This window comes from Equus asinus, chromosome 14, assembly GCF_041296235.1.
Source record: "Equus asinus isolate D_3611 breed Donkey chromosome 14, EquAss-T2T_v2, whole genome shotgun sequence".
Lineage (NCBI taxonomy): Eukaryota > Metazoa > Chordata > Mammalia > Perissodactyla > Equidae > Equus > Equus asinus.
The window spans coordinates 48,635,920-48,654,862 of record NC_091803.1 but is presented as its reverse complement, the minus strand read 5'-3'; the positions used below and the strand labels follow the sequence as shown (position 1 = coordinate 48,654,862).

The following is an 18,943-nucleotide window of genomic DNA, read 5'->3' as shown; positions in this document are numbered from 1 at the left end:
AGAAAAAGACATAAATTCAAAGTTTCTGTGACTGCATCACGTGAAACAGCAGTTCCCAAACTCTGGTCCCAGGAACCCACTACACTCTTAGAACCCAAGAACTCCAAGGAGCTTCTGTTCCCGTGGTGCCATCGATTGATACATATACACATGGCATCAGAAATTAAAATGGTATTTAAAAATGTTCTTTTAAAATATAACAAATTACATAAGATAAAGAATATTTTCCAATGGAAAAATAACTTAAGAAATGGCACTGTTTCCTCTTTTTGCAAGTCCGTCTGCTTCTGCATGGGGTCTCTGGTGCCATCACTTGTCCGGCAGCCTCAGAAACTCCCCCATAGGTGGGAGAGCGAGAGGTGGGTCAGGCTGCGGTGTCATCAGGACAGTGTCTCGGGGTCCCGGCCACAATGAGAACCTGACAGAGGTTTGCACACAAACCCAACTCCGTGCGCCAAGGCATCAACAGCAAACCAGCAGAGACGGGTAGCCTAGGACAAGCGCCAACACCCACATGAGGAGGACCACGCAGGGTGGCACGGAGGAGCCCCTGAAAGCAGGCAGCACCACCGTGGGACCCACCACCCCGCGCCTCAGTTCACTCAGCTGCACAGCGTCACTCAGAGGGGTGGGTCCCTCCCCGTTGGACCCGGCTCACCTAAGGAGCTGTAGGCTGAGGGGCCCAGTGTCCCAGGCTCTGACGTGAGGGGTGGCGGCTGCTGGGGGGGTGTCATGGCCGAGGAGACGAGTGGCCCCGACAGGGACTGGGAGAGCGAGCTGAGTGGGGAGGTGGACAGGGACGACGAGGAGTGCAAGGACGGGGAGCGCGGCAGGCAGCCCGGAATGGTGACAGGTGCCGAGCCCCCCGGAGACCTCTGACCTGCACGGAGCAGAGGGGGCCAAGTTAGCAAGAAGTGGCAGCAGTGACCACCAGGGCCAGACGCAGTGTGAGGCCTCTGAGCTGGGGAGGAGCAGCCACGGCAGGTGGACACTGGGGGGACCCTGAGAGTGAGGGGGAACAGGGGGCCTTGGGGGAACCCCAAGAGTGGTGGATGCTGGGGGTGATCCAGGAGGACCCCGAGAGTGGGGGACACGGGAGGACCAGGCCCACAGCACACATGCCCCCCACCCACTGATGTGGTCACGCCCCCTCACCACTCAGACACTTGGTCGGGGGGCGTCCCAGCATAGGTCAGACATCCACCAGGCCCTGCTCAGCTGACCTAGCCACTGGCATGGTGGTCCCAGTATTTTAGGGTTCCCCAGAAATGGTTTACTTTCTTTTAATATCACAAGAAAAACACAAACTTTGAGGAAAAAGAAAACGTTTCAGTGTATAATGTTAATACATTCGTCTTTACGCCAATGCAGCGGTTGAAACATCTCCCCAGAAAGCGACTGGAAGGCTGTGCCCCTGACTGCAGGGCCTACTTTGCTGAGATGGAGGTAAACTGAGGAAGGGGCAAGAAGCTGATCCTACACAGGCTGCAGGGGGAGGGGGCCCGGGACCCTCCTGCCCCAGGACCACTTAAGGAGTCTTGAAAGCAGCAGCACAGCCACGAGCCACGCCAGGACTGGGGGCCCAGTGTCAGCGCCCTCACCTGGGGGTCCGGGGTCGCCGCCGTCCTGCTCTTCCAGCTCTTTATCCAGGGATGCGAGGCTCACATCACTGAGATGCAGGTCTAAAGCTGAGCCTGCGCGACAAAACACCGTGTCACCGCAGCATCCGCAGACCCGCAGCTGGCAGGGTTGGGGGGCGGCTAGGCCCCCCTGGCTGAGGGCCCAGCATGGGGTGCCCAGGCCCCAGTGCACCTCGGGCCTCAGAGACTCGCTTCCTTCTCCCTCAAAGCCAGAGCCTTCAGGCCGCCGGCCCATCTTGCAGCCCCAGCAGCACCGCCCTCATCTTGCTGACGTTTGCTCCTCAGTTTAAATTCCTAATCATTTGGTAAAATTTGACCAAGTAAACACACCTGACTAGTGAGGAAAGATTTTCCAGGAGAACAAAGTCCACGAGAAAGGGACTCAGAGACAGCTTCATGAGGCCACAGCTGTGCTGACCTCCAAGCGGGGGTGGTGTGGGGGGGGTGGTGTGGGGGGGGGGTGGCGTGGGGGGCGGGGCGGAGGCAGCGGCACCATCACGGCAGAGCCCTCGGCAGGGGGGGCACTGAGCGGGTCCCACAGTGGGGCAGGGCCATTTCCATATGGCAGGTGGAGCCGCCCTCCCTTCCTCCTAGGACCCTGCCCCTCCCTAGCTTGGGGGCTCCCTCCCTCCCCAGACCCTGGGGACCTGGGGAGGAGCAGGAAGCTGTCTTGGGGAGGTCAGGCCCACCAGCCCCTAAAGCTGGAACCTGTCTCCTAAGTTCCTGTGGCCACACAGGGTCAGCTCAGGGAAAGTGTGGCCAGAGGACCTGGAGCGTGCGCCATCCGCTGAGGGCCAGGGGAGAGGCTGCAGGGCTCCTGGGGCCTTCCCAGCCCCAAGTCTCAGACGGGTCTGCAGCAAACCCTGGTGGCACTGCAGGCCCAGCACAAAGGAGTCCTGCCCCACTTGGCACTTTCCTTCCTGCCCCACCTCTGGGGTCCCGTGCTCCCCCCTGCACCCCCTCCCAGAGGCAGCTGGGCCTCTGCTGTGCAGCCAAGCCCTGTTCCCCCTCTGCTTGGCCCCCCACGACGCCTGGTCAGATGTACCAAGTCCCACGTGAAGAGACCACAAAGCCATCCCTGCCCCCAGCCCCTTGGGACAGATCGTCTCTCCACAGCCCAGGGGATGCACCACAGGGAGGCTGGTCAGACCTGCCTGCTCCGGATCAGTGAGCCGGGCTTCTGGAGCCTTCTGCCTCTGCCCTGCCCCCAACGGCCTAGTGCCAAGCGTCAGAGTCCCCTAGACAGCATGCGACAAGTGACATCAAGTCAAAACGGCCCAGGGAGAGGAGCAGCTGCTCAGTTCTGACCAGGTCCCGCCCTCGGCTCGGCCCAGACTCCCGAGCAAGCCAGGAAACAGGGCGCAGCAGCGGCTGAGGCTGCAGGAAGGGGTGGCTGGGCTGGGCTTGTTTCCATCAACTGCATCCGACACAAGCAAAGGCGGCGGGCACCAGGGCAGGGGGATGAAAGGGTGGCTCTCAGACAGAGGAACCCGCCTGCAGCCGGGGGAGGGGCTGCTGCCTTTTAAATGAAAGAGGATTTACGACGTTAGCGGCAACAGAGGCTGAGACTGAGGCCTAGGCACACGGAGAGCTCAGGAGCGGCAGTGCGCACGTGCAGAGCAGACTTGGGGTCCAGGCCCAGGCGTGGCCCCGGCTGCACCACCCCTTCCCCATACCCGCGACTGGTCAGCACCACTCAGCGGGCATGGGGACCACATGAGCCGACCACAGGGAGGGCTCCTCGCCCAGTGCCAGGCGCTCAGCGGCCCACTTGCAGGTGGCCAAACGCTGCCGCCTCTCCGAGAGCACAGGTGCACGTCCTCATGCAGCACCGCCGGGTGAGGCCAGGCCTTGTGTCTGCTTCCTTCCTTGCTTCATCCCCGCTGCCTACGGACATGACCCCATCCTGGCCTTGCTGGGCAAGTGCGGCCAGGAGCGCAGAGTAGGAGTCATGCTCCATCGGCCTACAGGGGCTGCTGGGGGACACTCTGAAGGCCACCACCTCGGGAGCATGACTCTGCGACCCCAGCCCCAGTTCAGATTCCAGCCTCGAGGGGAATTTTCTGGGCACTGAGGTCAGGCAGCCAAACCACTCCGAGACTACCATCCTCCCCACCCATGACCAGGGGCAGTGGGGAGGCGCCAGGGCCCTGCTCGCTCCAAAGGAAAAACTGTTCTGATGGAGATTTAGGACTTTCGAAGGTCTTATCTGAAAAGGAGGTGAACATGTGAGGTGGGAGCTGGGCCAGGGCCGCCCCGGAGACCAGGAGCCTGGCCTGCCCCTTCCCCAGCCCACAGAGTCTATCTGGCTGCTCTGAAGGGTCACAAGGCCAAAGGGGCTGAGTCTGTGACACTGGGCCCTGCACATCCCTGACCCTGCGAGGACTTTTGTGGGAGGAACAGAGGGCAGGCCCCAGGGTGGCAGCACCCCAAGCTCTTCCGTGTGACAGCCGGCAGCACCTGCACAACCGGACCAGCTCCTCCAACAGGTCCAAGGGATGCACCCAACAGCCAAGGACACGGCGACGCGAAGACGGCCTGACGCAAGAGTCGTGACAAGAAAGACAGACCGAGTCCCCCAGGGAGACACCGGGTGCTCCAGGAGGCAGCACCCGCCTCCAGCCGACACGGACCCTCTTTCCCCCTGAGGGGCGCCCCTTGTGAATGTCCCCGCCCCCTCAGCTGTGCCCACTCGACAGACAGCTTCTTCCTAACATCCGGAAGCACAGAGGCATTCGTATTCTGGCTGCAACGGGGCGCTACGCACAGGGCAGCTTCAAACGACACGGATTCATCCTCTTCCAGTCTGCCCGCCAGGAATCAAGACCAAGGGGGCCGCGGTGTGGCAGGGCCGGGCTCCCTCTGGAGGCTCCTTCCTGCCTCCTCCGCTCCTGGTGGTGCCGTCACTCCCTGGCCTGCCTTGGCTCCTGGTCACATCGCCCCAGTCTCTGCCTCCGTTGTCACATGTTGTCTCTCCCATGTCACTGTGTCCAGCTGTGTTCTTCTGGTAAGGACACTAGGCATGTTGGATGAGAGTCCATCCTAACGACCTCGTTTGCCTTAATGAGTAAAGACTGTTTCCAAATGAGGTCACGTTCACAAGTGGGGGCAGTTAGGAATGAGGCACGTCTTTCTGGGGGACATAATTCAACCCACAAGGGGGATGATGGAGACGCCCACCTGTCCTCTCCAGGCTGGGGCTCAAATGGGCACCTCCAGGGACCCCTCCACAGACGCACCTGTCTCCTGCGGCTGTGAACTCTGCACACAGGGGCCAGTCTCTGGCCCTCACCTGCTCCCGGGACACGACCTCAGGCCTTCACCCAAGCCCACTGTGCCTTCTCGGCCAACCTCAGTGTGAAAAGTAATAAAGGGAAACCACTTCAAATGGAGTCAGGAGGCCAGGAGACGGAGCTCCCAGGCAGCACCACTGAGGTCAATCATAGAAAGACAGTCAACTACAGACCCCAACAGGGCAGATGGACACTGCATCTCCTGGAGTAAATCGCCCACCCCAACAACTCAGCCAATTCACTCTCCTCTGATGGACTTTCATTGAAAACAACCCCTCCACCCGGCCCACTGGCACAGTGGTTAGGTTCACACGTTCTGCTTCAGCAGCCCGGGGTTCGCTGGTGTGGACCTATGCACTGCTTGTCAAGCCATGCTGGGGCAGGTGTCCCACATAAAATAAAGGAAAATGGGTACGGATGTTAGCTCAGGGCCAGCCTTCCTCAGCAAAAAGAGGAGGATTGGTGGCAGATGTTAGTTCAGGGCTAATCTTCTGCAAAAAAAAAAAAGAAAGAAAGAAAGAACAACAACCCCTCCCAGCCTCCTCTTTTTCTCTCTGAAATAACATTTCTCTCCTTGGCTTGCTGGACTTGCCGATGGCTCTTGCCATGCCATAGTGGGTTCCAAATTGCAATTCTTTGGTTTTTCCGGAATAAAGTTGTTTTGCTGGTAAAATGACTGTTTTAGTTTTAAGATTGACAGCAGTTTCCATCTCACTCTTCCACATGCTGGCCTGGTCAAAGGCGGCCCTCCCACACCCTGCCCCTCCCCCTCCTCAGGAGCTCAGCAGCCCTTCTGTGCCTGGTCCACGCCCAGACACAGGTGGCTTCTGCAGCCCTAAGCCCCAGGATGTGCCCCACATGGCCACACTGCCTCCTCCTACCAGAGAGAGGCCCCAGGGTGGTGGCACTGGCACCTTCCCAAACTCTGCACACAGGTGCACCTGGGCCCATGTGCTGAGCAGGAGCCCAGAAGAAGCCCTCAGCTCCTCCCTGAACCCACACCAGTTAGGGTCCCAAGCTCCGGCCACCTCAGCAGGGCATCCCCTCACCCAGCAGTGACCATCCTCTGCTGTCAACTCTGTCAGGTCACAAGTCCTGCCTCCCAGAAAGAATGCAGTCCTTGGCGCTGGTCCATGCTTCCCGGCTGGACATGGCTTCACTCACCCCCACCTGACTTCCCACCCCAGCAATGCCCCTCCTTTGTCCATTAAGCAAAATAACCCATTGTGGGAATTAATAAAGAAAACCTTAACTAAACTGGAATTGGGAAGGCCTGTAGGGGGAGCTGTCACCTGCATTACACATCTTCAGTTACACCAAACAAGGAGAGAGGGTGGGTGGGTCGCTTGCATCTGGCAGGAAAGTGTAACTACTTTACTACTGAAGGAAGATTTCTCTCCGTGCCTGGCAACAGCCCAGCCAATGAGAAACGCCCGTAGCTCAGCCAATCAGAAGCTGTTGCCGCCCTGAACTGTTTCTTTCCTGCAATGGACCTTCTTTTACAACAGCCCGGCCCTACTCCCCCTTTTTCTCTACAACGGCAGCTCCCCTCTTTTGTCTTTAGGATTTGCCTATGGTTCACCAAAGCATGTACATCCGGAATTGTAATTCTTTTGGCTATCCCCAAATAAACTCATTTTGAGGCTTTTCAAGTCAACACAGCTGTCGGCTGCAGCCTGGCACAGTTTCCATTAGCCCAGGCTAGTCCTCTGCTCAGCCTCTGAAACCCTTCTCAGAATGACCCCCTGCCCTGCTCCTACGTGTCAGCCCAGACTGTGCAGGTGCACCCGGACCAGTGCTGGCCAATGTGCAGACTCACCCCGAGAGCAAGCACCCTGACGCCCCAGTACACGCCTGCCCTGCCCCCCTCCCCTGCACAAAACCTGTGCTGCAGCCAAACGAATGGGGATTCAAAGCCACCGTTTGCATGCTGGTGTGGCACATCTGCTCAGCCTGGGGTCCCAAGTCCCTGTCCTGGATATGCCGGGTCAGCCGGCCTGACAACATGGACCTAGCCCTCAGTACCTGCAGTGCTGGGATCAGGTTACAAGCGTCGGCTTCAAAGCTGGCAGACTTCCAGAAACAACAAAGGCACAACCAAGAAGGATGGATGTGGGAAACAGCCTGCATGGAGCGCTGGGGCCTGTACTCACCTTGATGTGATTGACCTCACCATGCTGGCCCCCCCGCAGCACAAAGGTGCCTGCTGACCTAACCCCTCACGTGCAGAGGGGGCAGAGAGGGGCCACCCTCACCTGACACCCACAGCCGGGTTCAGTTTGTGAGGCAGAGACGGCCACTCTCGGGGTGTGTGCTGCCAGTTCCATCAACAGTGTTTCTCTGGTCCGACTACACTTTCCTCTTCCCCGAGTCTGACCCAGGTCTTCTGAGATATTCTCTTACAGGAAAAACTGACTTTTAAAAAGACTTTAACACTCAAAATCTCAATGACCCAAGTTACATAAACTGTGCCATCTGACCCAAAACCGGCCTTGCCAAACTCCCAGAAACCGCCCAGATGTTAATGAGAAATGAGCCGAAAGCTGCTGAGTAATGGCCCTGGCAAAGCCGCGTTCCTGACATGACACAGCACGTTCGAGAGCCGCCGCGGTCCCCGGGGTCAGGGGACACACAAGGACAACGCACACAGGGCAGAGAAATAAAGGCCACAACGGGGAACTCCGGACGCCGGGGGATACTCCCCCGCACCCACCCAGGCCAGGAGCCCCCCGGCGGGCCGGCCCCCTCTAACTTCAGGATGGAGCAGCACCTGGCAACCCGCTCACCCGCCGGTCCGAGTTTCCCACGGTGCGGACGGCGATCCGCAGCAGGACAAGGCAGGAACCCTGTCCTCGCCGGGGAGAAGCCCCACCTCCGCCAGTGATGCAGGCTCCCCGGAGAAGCCCGGCTCGCGCCCACGCAGGGAACCGGCGGGCGCCTCCGCAGAGCAGGTCCCTAAAGGGGACGTTTGCATGCACCTCATTCCGCAGCCCCCGAGAAACCTGGTACCGACCCCTGGCTGTCACACCTGGCCCGGGGCGCGGGCACCACGGACCGGTGCGAGGAGCACCTGGAGGGGAGGCGCACCTGGGGAGGAAGGTGCACACGCGGGAGATGCACCTCACCTGGGGGGGAAGCGCACCTGGGGAGGGGGATCTGCGCAGCTGTAGGGAGAGAGGTGCACCGGGCAGGGAGGCGCACCTCACCTGGGCGGGGGCGCACGGCCCGCTCCGCAGCTCCGCGTAACGACGACCCGCACCCTGACGGTGCGGGGCTAACGATGCTGACTCACCGTCCGCCGCCCCGCACCGCCGCCGCCGATTCAAACGCGGCCCGCGCCCCGCCCGCACGCGCGGGCCCCGCCCCCCGGTGACGCAAGCCTAGGGTGCCCCGCCCGAGTGACGTAAGCCTCAGACGCGCCGCGGCCCCGCCCCCGCCAGCGCCAGCCCCGCCCCCGAGAGACGTAAGCCTGAGTGCCCCGCCCCCTGGTGACGTAAGCTTCAGACGCGCCGCGGCCCCGCCCCCGAGAGCGCACGCCTTAGAGTGCCCCGCCCTCTAGTGACGTAAGCCTCAGAGGCTTCGAGGCTCCGCCCCCACGGCGTCCGGCCCCGCCCCCGGGCGACGCAAACCTCAGACGCGCCGCGGCCCCGCCCCCCGCCGCACCTGGCTGGGTCTCGGCGGCAGGTGCGCGCGGCCGGGTCCCGCCAGCCCCTCGCACCGCACCTGCTGCTCCCCGCGCTGCCAGGCTGCGTGCCCGGCCCCGGGCCCAGGGGGACGCGGGAACGCTGGCCGCGCGGGGCCGCTGTGTTCGGTCAAGGAGGGGTCCTCGCACGGAAGCCCCGGAGCCGGCCGCCGGCCCCGCTCAGGTAAAAACACGCTCAACTCAGCGCCCCCCGCATGGCCCGGGGCCGGGCAAGGCCAGGGTCAGGATGAACAGGACAGACTCAGCTGCCCACAGCCCCGCGACCAGGCCCTGCCGTCTCGTCCAGTCGATCTAGTCTCCTGGGACGAAGGCTCCCACCGCCCTCTGCGGCCAGCCCCTCCGTCAAGGAGCTGGGCAGGTCACTATTTTAATCTGAAACCCGTTCCTGTGAAGTGGAAGGCAAAGGAAATGAAATCTGTCAGGTGGCCCTGAAATGATTCCACTAAATCCATGAAATACAGAATTTGTCTGGACACAGTACCTCTCTATTTTAGAGGTGACATTGTTTTTATGCACTGCATTAGTAAGGACATAACCTGAATGAAAGCACTTCAAGGAGAAGCCAGTCACACCTGTCAGCCCCAAAGCAGGGGGGCAGTCGCTCTGGGCCCCAGTGTCCCTGAGCCCCCGGGGCTCTCCTGGGGTGAGAGAGCAGCTTTGAGGATCCCGTTACTTCCCGTAACTGGGGCTCGATCCTTGGGATATAACGCTACACGTGATCTCAGGAGTGTGGCCAGAGGACAAAGGGAGGATGCGCCGACAGCAGAAGCCCATTTTAACAACAGCAGCAACACAAACGTATGGTCTGTAAATGGAGGCAATGTTAGTCCTGAAAAAAACTCTGCACCTCTTCACCTCTGGGTAGTCAGTTTAGGGAATATTTAAGTCAGTGAAGGAACGCCCCACAGGGTGGTCACCGACGCACTGAAATAGGCTGGGGCCGCCTGAGGTGTTAGATAAGGGCTGGAGTAAACAACTACAGACATGCCAGCTCCACTCTCGAGCCGTTGCAGGTCTGGTGGGGGCCACCTGCAGAGCACAGGTGCCCAGCTCTGCTTCCACTCAGGTGGGCATTGCCTGTTTAGGGGCAGGTTTTCATTTTCCTAATTACCTTTCTGTTATGCTCAAATTTAACTATTACTACCGGTATATTAGGGAAAATAAACTTTATTTTTAAAAACTGGGGGCTTATCCATCCATAAAACAATAAAATCATAAAACATGCCATTCATCCCAATGGCTTTTCCGCTCATTTCCAAGTGGAAACAAAAGGCACTCCTGCACACATGTGCCCCACATCCATCTAGATCCCAGCAGTCCTTTCAAATGAGTATGTTAGGGGCCGGCCCCGTGGCCGAGTGGTTAAAGTTCCACGTGCTCTGCTTTGGTGCCCCGGGATCATGGGTTCAGATGCCAGGTGCGGACCTACTGCACTCATCAGCCATGCTGTGGCAGCATCCCACATACAAAATAGAGGAAGACTGGCACAGAAGTTAGCCCAGGGCCAATCTTCCTCACCAAAAAAAAAAAAAAAAAAAAAGCATACAAGTTAGCCAAACTCCTCACATTTAACTCCTCTAGGGGAGTGCTTAGAAACACTCAACAGTGAAAGTGGTTCTTTAATAATCACTCCGCTCCCTCGAGTTGGGGTAGAGAGGCCAGTCACAGGCCAGAACCCCAGGGCTCTCTGCCGCCTACCTGCTGTGTTCTTTTAGCCGTAAGTGCAAACTTTGACAACTCGACCCCACGCCTCATCCCTGACCTCCAAGTTTCTGACAGGAACACGCGAGTTTGAGGGCGCCACTTAGCAAGACCCAGAGCCTTGAGTTATAAGGCCCACTGGTGCTGTCAATTCCATATGAAAACGGGCATGTTCCATTCGGAGACCTCTGTGGTTTACCCCCAATTTCCAGTTGAGATCAAATACACGTGGGTTTGTTTTTGCTTAAAAGGAAACACACATACCCAAACCGCCCACAAAGTACAGAAGGCTTTAAGAAACTACCCTCTGCAGCAGAGCCCCAGGGAGGGTCAGTCACTGAGGAGTCTTTGCTCTGACATGGAGGTCGACAAGGAGGCAATTTACAAAAAAGACCAGAGCACAGGTGCACGGAGAAGTTTGTGCCCAGCCCTGAAAGAACATCAGGGTTCAAAAAAAAACCAGCAGAGGGAGGGGGCGGCTTCATCAAGGATGCCCTCTTTTCCACAGCTTCCCAAAGGCGGGGCAAGGCTGATTCTGGAAGGTTCTTAGGCAGATGAAATAGCCCCAGGGCAGAGCTCACAGAGGCACACCGGGGCTGTGCAGGGAGACAGGCCTGGCCACAGGCCTGGGTTTCTAGAAAAGTGACGCTTTGAAGAATGGGAAGGGATCAGATCTCCCCGAAACAGGCACAGGGCAGGATGGCCTGGCCACACTAGAAGCTGAGAGAATGCTGCCCGGCAGTGCCGTGACCCCAAGAGCAGGCTGTGTGCACCTGGGTGGCTCCCCTCGGCGTCACCACGGGGTGACTGGCTCTCATAGCCCTCTGAGGTCCATGGTTTGCAGCCTAAATGGCAGCTGAAAAGATGCCCTCTCCTCCCCCACCTTTGCTGGCTTCATTTCAAATCTGTCTCGGTCACGCAGCCAGAGGGCAGTGGCCAGAGGCTCGAGGGGCTCCCACGACTGGTGGCCGCAAGTTTAGTGGGACGATGACAGCACGCTCCCCTCGGCTGTTGATAACTGACGTTCTCTCCGGTAGGAAATATCAGCTCAGATCTGGCCACCTGGCTGACTCTGGCATAGATGTGGTGCCTGACACAGGCGCACGGTGGGAGTGCTCCTGGCGGGTGAGGGCGACCTGGCAGCCCCGAGCCCACCTCCCTTCCCAGTCCCCACCAGGAGAGATGGGGAAGGAGAGGGGTTGAGTTCCAGGACTCCACGAGCAGGATGGGACTGTGCTGGAGCTGACCAGGCTGGCCTCCCATTGGACAGCTCCCCTGTCCCACCAACCTGGGGACAGAGAACTTGAAAGCTGCCCTGGGTCTCCCTCCAGCTTCATTTCAAATCTGTCTCGGTCACGCAGCCAGAGGGCAGTGGCCAGAGGCTCGAGGGGCTCCCACGACTGGTGGCCGCAAGTTTAGTGGGACGTTGACAGCACACTCTCCTCGGCTGTTGATAACTGACGTTATCTCCGGTAGGAAATATCAGCTCAGATCTGGCCACCTGGCTGACTCTGGCATAGATGAGCCTCCAGAGATGCAGGCTCAGGTTAGCTCGGCAATGCCAAGCCCTCCACATGTGCGGCCAGGTGCCCCACCACCCAGCCGCGGCCTGAGGGGGCCAGGGGACACGCACAGCTCCGCGCCCGTCCTGCTCTCCCCTGCACTTTCATGACAGCCCCTCCCTGGGCTCCGAACCCCCATCCAGGCCTCCAGACAGGTCCCCCAAACCCTGGCTCCAATCACATCCGTCATCAGTCCCCAAACTTTATGACTCCCAGTGGCTAAGGACCCCTCCAGAGCTGGCAGTCATGCCCACCACCTTCTGGCCTCATCCCCACTCCTCTCCTACCCTTGTCACTGTGCCCACCTTTGGGTGACCTTGTTGTCCCCACCTCCTATTTTCATTTCTCTAAAGCCTCCTGTTCTTGACCATCTGTGGGCCAGGTGGCACAAGCCGTGGGAGCCATGCAGCTGCCCTGGCCCGAGGGCCCCTTGTCCTCTTGTAGCCCGTGGCCCACAGTGAGGCAGGTGTTTCCACGACCACGTGCAACACAGTCAAAGTGACAGAGAACACATGTCCGGCTTTTCTACAAAAACCAGCATTCCACAAGGTGTCCTGAAGCAGATTATTCCCCAAAACCTACAAGGTCAGTGAAAGGGGAAGTCAGGGATACGAGAGGGAAGCTTCGGACTTACCTGGGACTGACTCGACGGTGCTGCCGGTGGGGTCGAGCGGGTGGGCGCGGGCCGAGAGGGCGGGCAGAGCGGTGGGGGAGGAGCCACCTGAGCCAGCGCTGGACGCCAGGCTGGACGCCACACTGGAGCTCACGCTGGGAGCGAGCGGGTGGACCACAGCCAACACCGCGAGGTGGGTCTGTGCAGAGACACACAAACGAGTGAGCAGAGGCCCCCACACCGACGGCAGCCGCGTGACCAGTGCGGTCACGGAGCACACGTGGGGAATCGCGGACCCGACGGCTTGGCCGACTTCTACCCCCAAAGCAAAATGTCAAGCAAGCCGACTTTTCAAAATATCGTAGAGGGGGTTTAGATGTCTGCTTAGTTATGACACGGTGACAGGCGGAATCTAGCTGCTGACCCCCCAGGGGCGGGAGGAAACGCCCCCAGACAGCGGCTCATGTGATGAACGGTTCTGCAGAGAACGATTTCCAAAAGCAGACGTGTGCCAGTGAAAGCCACCCACCAACAGACAGACGTAGAGAGCCAGCCCCAGGTCTGGGCACAGGGCGAACTGTCTGTGACCTCTTTACTCAGAAAGGTGAAAAGTCAGGGCAATTCACATTCTCTCTACCTCACAGAGAACACATTAAAGGAAAAAGAACCGGCGCGATCCTGGATAAACAGCCGATAACGCAGAGGGCACTGAGCGCAATAACACACAACAAAACGACACACGACGCGCTGCAGAGCCGGCCCCCGGGCCCTTCGCACAGCGCTCTGTCTCAGATGCGAACTCTGAGCCACTATGACGTCAGGCGTCAGAGCGACATTACACGGAGATGGGACGAGGTCTCGGTTTGCTTCAAAATAACAGAGGAAAAGTTAACCTCGGGGGCAGCAACAAGAAGACCAACTACAAGGGGAGGATTTACCAGTTTTCGGCTTGAGTGACATTCCCCATAATAGAAAAGAAGCTACTGCACGCTTTGTAAGAGAGCAATCTGGCACAGGACGGCTTCTCTGAGCAAATGTGTCTTGGCATTCACGGTCCCCTCTGCCTTCACTGGCTCTGCTCAAGAGAGGCCCCGATGACAGGCCATCATATACTTGAGGCACTATCGCCGTCATATACTTGAGGCTAAGTTTTAAAAATAACTCAAACTTCAGAAGTCTGGGGGGCAGTGGCCCCCAGTGCTCCCAGGGCCCAGACTCAGAGGTGGGGCCACCTCCTCATCCGCGACCAGGCTCTGCTGTCCCTTCTGCTGTGGAGGTGTGACCACAGGCCGCCTGCTCCCCTCTCCCTCCCGCAGCTTCCGCTGGGCTGTGTGTTGTCCCCAGGTGAAGCCGGAACGGCAGTAACCTGCCCGACAGCACTGCAGACACCCCACAGTAAACTCCACACACTGAGCCCGGCCGCAGGCCTGAGGCACCCACGGTGACATCACCCACCCCAAAAGTCACACTCCAGGAGGATGTGCCTCCTTAAAGACGTCAGGTGACACTTTGTCTTGAAAATCGATGTCAACGTCCTCACTGGTCCTTTCCCTGAGGCCCTGTGGTTATAGACGTCCCAGGATGGGTCAAGCGTGGGGTCCCATCAATGAAGGAGTCAGGTACGACACAGTGAGATGGGGGCCTGTGCCCCCTCCTGATGCCAGCTTGGCCTGCCTGTTTCTTCCTTCCTTTCTTTTTTATTATGGTAAAATATACATAACATAAAATTTACTGTTCTAATGGTTTCTAAGTGTACGGCCGGCACAGTGGCACTGAGCACATTTACGCTGCTGCCCAGCCATCGCCACCTTCTGCCTCCAGGACGTGTTCATCTTCCCAAACTGAAACCGTCCCTGTTAAACACTCGCTCGCCAGCCCCCGGGCCCTGCCCCACCGCTCCACTTCCTGTCTCTGTGGATAACCCTGCAGGGGCCTCATGTAAGTGGAATCAGACAGTATGTGGTCCTTTCATAACGCCTTTGTCATGGACTGACTGAGTCCCCCGAAAATCCGAATGTTGACACCCTAAGCCCCCACGTGACTCTATGTGGAGACAGGGCCTTTAGGAAGGTAATTAGAGTTAAATGAGGTCCTAGGAGTGGGGTCCTATCCAGCAGGACTGGTGTCCCTAAATGAACAGGAAGCGACACCACGGATGTGAGCGAGCACACAGCGGATGCCAGCGTCTGCAAGCCGAGGACAGAGGCCTCTCAGAAACCCAGCCTGCCTGCACTCAGATCTTAGACTTCCAGCCTCCAGAAACGTGAGAAAGTACATTTCAGTTATTTTAGCTGGCCAGTCTGTGGTCTTTGGTTATGGCAGCCCGAGCTAACATGGTCTCCAAGGTGCGTCCATATTGCAGCATGTGTCAGAATTCCCTTCCTTTTTGAGGTTGCATAATATTCCATTGCACATACAGACCACATCTTGCTTATGCATTCACCTGTCAATAGACACTTGGGCTGCTTCCACCTTTTGGCTCTTGTGAATAATGTGGCTATGAACATGGGTGTACAAATAACTCTTTGAGACCCCATTTTCAATTCTTTTGGGTACATATACCCAGAGGGGGAATTGCTGGATCATATGAAAGTCTGTTTTTAATTTTTTTGAGGAACCGCCATACTGTGTTCCATGGCAGCTGCACCATTTTACATTCCCACCAACAGTGCACAGGGTTCCACCTTCTCCACATCCTCGCCAACACTTGTTATTTTCTGGGGTTTTTTTTGCTAGTAGCCATTCTGATGGGTGAGAGGTGGCACCTCATTGTGGTCGTGACTTGCATCTCCCTGATGCCCAGTCGTGTTGAGCACCTTTTCACGTGCTACTTGCATCTCTTCTGTGCAGAAACGTCTCCTCCAGCCCGGGGCCCGTCCTTGAGTCAGGGTGTTTGTTTCATGGATGTGAGCTGGATGAGTTCTCTCTCTGTTGGGACATAAACCCCTTTTTCTCCCATTCCGAGGGATGCCTTTTCACTCTATGGACAGTGTCCTTTGACACACGCAAGTTTTTAATTTTGATGAAGTTCAGTCTATCTTCTCTTTTGTTGCCTGTGCTTTTGGTGTCACCTCCAAGAAATCATCGCCAATCCCAGCGTCACGAAGCTTCCCCATCTGCCTGATTTGAGTAACAGGCCGGAGGAAACCCACCTCTCCTGACACAGAGACACACTCGGGCTGCTAGGGCAACTTTGGGGTGACTTGGTGACTCATCAAAGGAACAACTGTGAAAGCCTGGTGTTAGCCAAGGACCCAGTCCCCTGGGCGGTTGGCATCATGACTCGATGCCCAACTGTGTCACTCTTGCAAGGGCTGTGCTCCAGACTGATGAGGTGACACGCTGGCTGCCTCTCGGGTGGGACCAGAGTCCTGGAGGACCAGGGTCTGGGCGCACCATGAGCTGCGTCTCCGTAGTGTTTGGAGCCTTGAGGGACCATCACTGTGGGCCACGAGCGACGCTTCGGCTCTGCAGGATGGAGGGGCCACAAGCGCGAAAGCCACTTTGCTCAGCACGTTCCACCAAGTGTCATCAGGGAGCACAGGCTTCTGAGGAAGAGGCCACCCAGGAAGGAAGATGGAAACTGGGGAGTGGATTGGACTGACCAGGGAACCGAACTGCCTCAGTTTATCAAAGAAAACTCCGGATGCTGGCACGCCCAATGCTCCCCATGCTGCTGGGGCCCAGGGACACAGGGACCTGCAGCTAACGCGGAGAGGAGGCGTGAGGTCCCGGGATGGAGGAGCTGGCACACTCTGGCCAGAGTGGACAGGCACCCACATGCAGGGAGGGGGTCCCTGGAGCAACCGTGTGAGTGTCGTCCGCCCACGAGAGAGCGGCCAGGCCGACCTCAAAGCCATGGTGTGCCCTCCCCTGTGGCCTCTCAAACTGAGCCGGACCTCGGCAGATCCAGGGGAAACACTGGGAACCACTAACCTGGTCTAGGGACCCTGGGGGCTGGCTTTCCAATCCTGCTCCCGCCTGGCGCTCACTGCCCCCGGAGCCAGGCTTTGGGATGGGATGGGACGAGAGGGTCCCTGGGTGCAGGGGGAGCTGGCTTGTGGATGAACTCGGCCAGTTTACTCACAGCACCCAAGGAGTGGGACCACGGTCACAGCATGAAGATGCACTGGGAGGTAGGGACAGGGGAACATCCCCAGGGCAGCCCACATGGAACCGCCCGCCCCCTCCTGGGTGTCCCGGGCCAGCGTGCAGCTCCCCTCTGTGCGCTTGGGTTTGCCTTCCCTGTTCCAGGCACTTCTTCCAGGCCCTTCCCTAAGACGAGGCAACACGCCCATCAGCTACAATATTGCAAACATTTCATGCATGTTTCAGATTCTTAGTGAACATCTCATGGATTTTAATCTCTTAAAAAAAAAATCACAAAATAACTAAGTTACATTTTTTCTTTCAACTATCCTTCTGCTGATTTCAGAAACAAGCTGCTAATGGAGCCCAGCCCAGCTGCCTGGTGGAGAAGTCCCGGGGAGGCGCCTGTCAGGTGGGGGCCCCCACAGACAGCCAGGAGCAGGGGAGGAAACACAGGCCTCTTTCACTTCGGAATCAGAGCAAAGACCACAGCAGAGGCGAGCGACACTGGCTGAAGTCCCTGCCAGAGAGGGTGGACGTTTGCAGGCTGTCCACCCCGGGCCCCAGGCCTTCCCGAACGCCACGCTCCCTCTGCCTTCTCACAGTGACAGAGAAAGATGCGCGTTCTGAGTCATCAGGGCAGCGGTGTCCAGAGAAAAAACTGTTTCTCAAAGCAACTCAGTTTGAACCGGGTGTATGGGAAGCTGGGTCACAGAGAACAGAGAGAAAGGGCCCTGAAGCCCCAGGCCAGGGGGCATGGCGGGAAGCCCCCCACAGCAGCCTCACGGAGGAGGGGACAGTCTCTGGAACCTCAGGGAACACACTGATAACTATCTGAGACCTGAAAATGCGTCTAGGTTGGGACTGGGGATAGGGGGCTCTGTCTCAGACCAGGGAGAAACTGAGCCAGGCTCACCTGGGACACACTGTGGGCTGAACTGTGTCCCCAGAAACTCACATGTTGGAGTCCTGACCCCCACAACCTCCGAATGCAACCTGACTGGGAGACGGGGTCTTTACCGAAGGAATCGAGTAACAATGACATCAGTAGGGTGTGTCCTAATCAACATGACTGGTGTCCTTATAAAAATGGGAACCTTGAAGACAGACACAGACACAGAAGGAAAATGACGAGATGAGACACAGAGAGGACGGCGTCTACAGGCCGAGGACAAGCGTGGGACAAGTCGTCCCTCACGGCCCTCGGAAGGAACCGGCCCTGCTGACACCCTGATCTGGGACTTCCGGCCTCCAGACTGTGAGAGAATCAATTTCTGCTCTTTGAGCTCCCATCTGCAAGGCTTCGTTACGGGGCCACGGGACACTGACGCCGACAGGCCGCCAAGGGCCCCTCTCATGTCCCCACGGAGAAGACGTTCAGAGGTTTTGTTGTTTCTGAGGTACAATACAATTTTTTTAAAACATTAAGACAAAGGACACATGAAACAGACGAGTTTAAGAAGAATGGAAGTAAAAACATAAGTCTATTACAAATGGACATGAACCAGGCACTCTGTGAGTCAACGGTGACCGTGACCGAGGACGTGTACAAGGTCACGACACGGACAGCGCCGTCCAGTGGCAAAGACAGAGGAAATTGTGCCTCGGGAGGTACCTGCTTACTGTCGTGGTCGCTGGCTTTCTGGCTGCCTTCGGCAGGGGAATCTCGCCGCTTTGCCTGCAACAGAGAAGGCACTGACGTTGGAAGGGAAAAGCAGCGGATTAAAGACATCTACAGAGAGCCCTGAGCTTTGCCAAGTCCTGAAGGCTCACAAAATGGAGAAGGCACTCCAGTCTGGCCTCGTCGGCTCTCCTGAATCCCACTCCTGATGCCTGGACACCCGCTGTGACCTCTGGGTTAGTCTGGTGAAGGCTCCCTGCCCCCAGAACTCACACAGCCAACAAAACCACATGCCCCGTCACAAGCCCAGCCGGCCGCCGTGGTGGCCCGCGCCCGCTCCCGCCTGTCCCCTGCACACTGAAACTCTCTCCCCCATCTGCCAAGAACGTCACCCAGAAGGAAGAGCCAAAATTTCGGTGTCTTGGTCCCTCAGAAGAAGTCTTTTTTTTTTTTTGAGGAAGATTAACCCTGAGCTAACATCTACTGCCAACGCTCCTCTTTTTGCTGAGGAAGACTGGCCCTGAGCTAACATCCATGCCTGTCTTCCTCCACTTTATATGTGGGATGCCTGCCACAGCATGGCTTGCTGAGTGGTGCCATGTCTGTGCCCGGGATCCAAACGGGTGAACCCCAGGCCACCAAAGTGGAACGTGCGCACTTAACCGCTGTGCCACTGGGCGGTCCCTAGAAGAAGTCTTGATGCGTCCCACTGAAACATTTT

General features: G+C 57.9%; 1 protein-coding gene across 14 annotated transcripts in view; it reads right to left on the bottom strand.

Moving 5' to 3' along the window:
- Positions 1-18,943, bottom strand: part of UNKL (unk like zinc finger) — a 46,438-nt gene that overhangs the window by 4,374 nt on the left and 23,121 nt on the right. For 4 of the 14 annotated variants that reach the window (XM_044747683.2, XM_044747684.2, XM_070485273.1 and 1 more), the window contains 4 exons: positions 18,217-18,279; positions 12,534-12,711; positions 1,602-1,694; positions 659-880 (listed from right to left, as the gene is read on the bottom strand). In XM_044747683.2, coding sequence (XP_044603618.1) covers positions 659-880; positions 1,602-1,694; positions 12,534-12,711; positions 18,217-18,279 — 556 coding nt within the window. Of the gene's footprint in view, positions 1-658; positions 881-1,601; positions 1,695-1,812; positions 1,897-7,086; positions 7,416-8,058; positions 8,352-12,533; positions 12,712-18,216; positions 18,280-18,943 lie in introns of those variants that run through there. The other 10 variants (XM_070485267.1, XM_044747682.2, XM_044747686.2 and 7 more) reach the window with 9 other exon arrangements.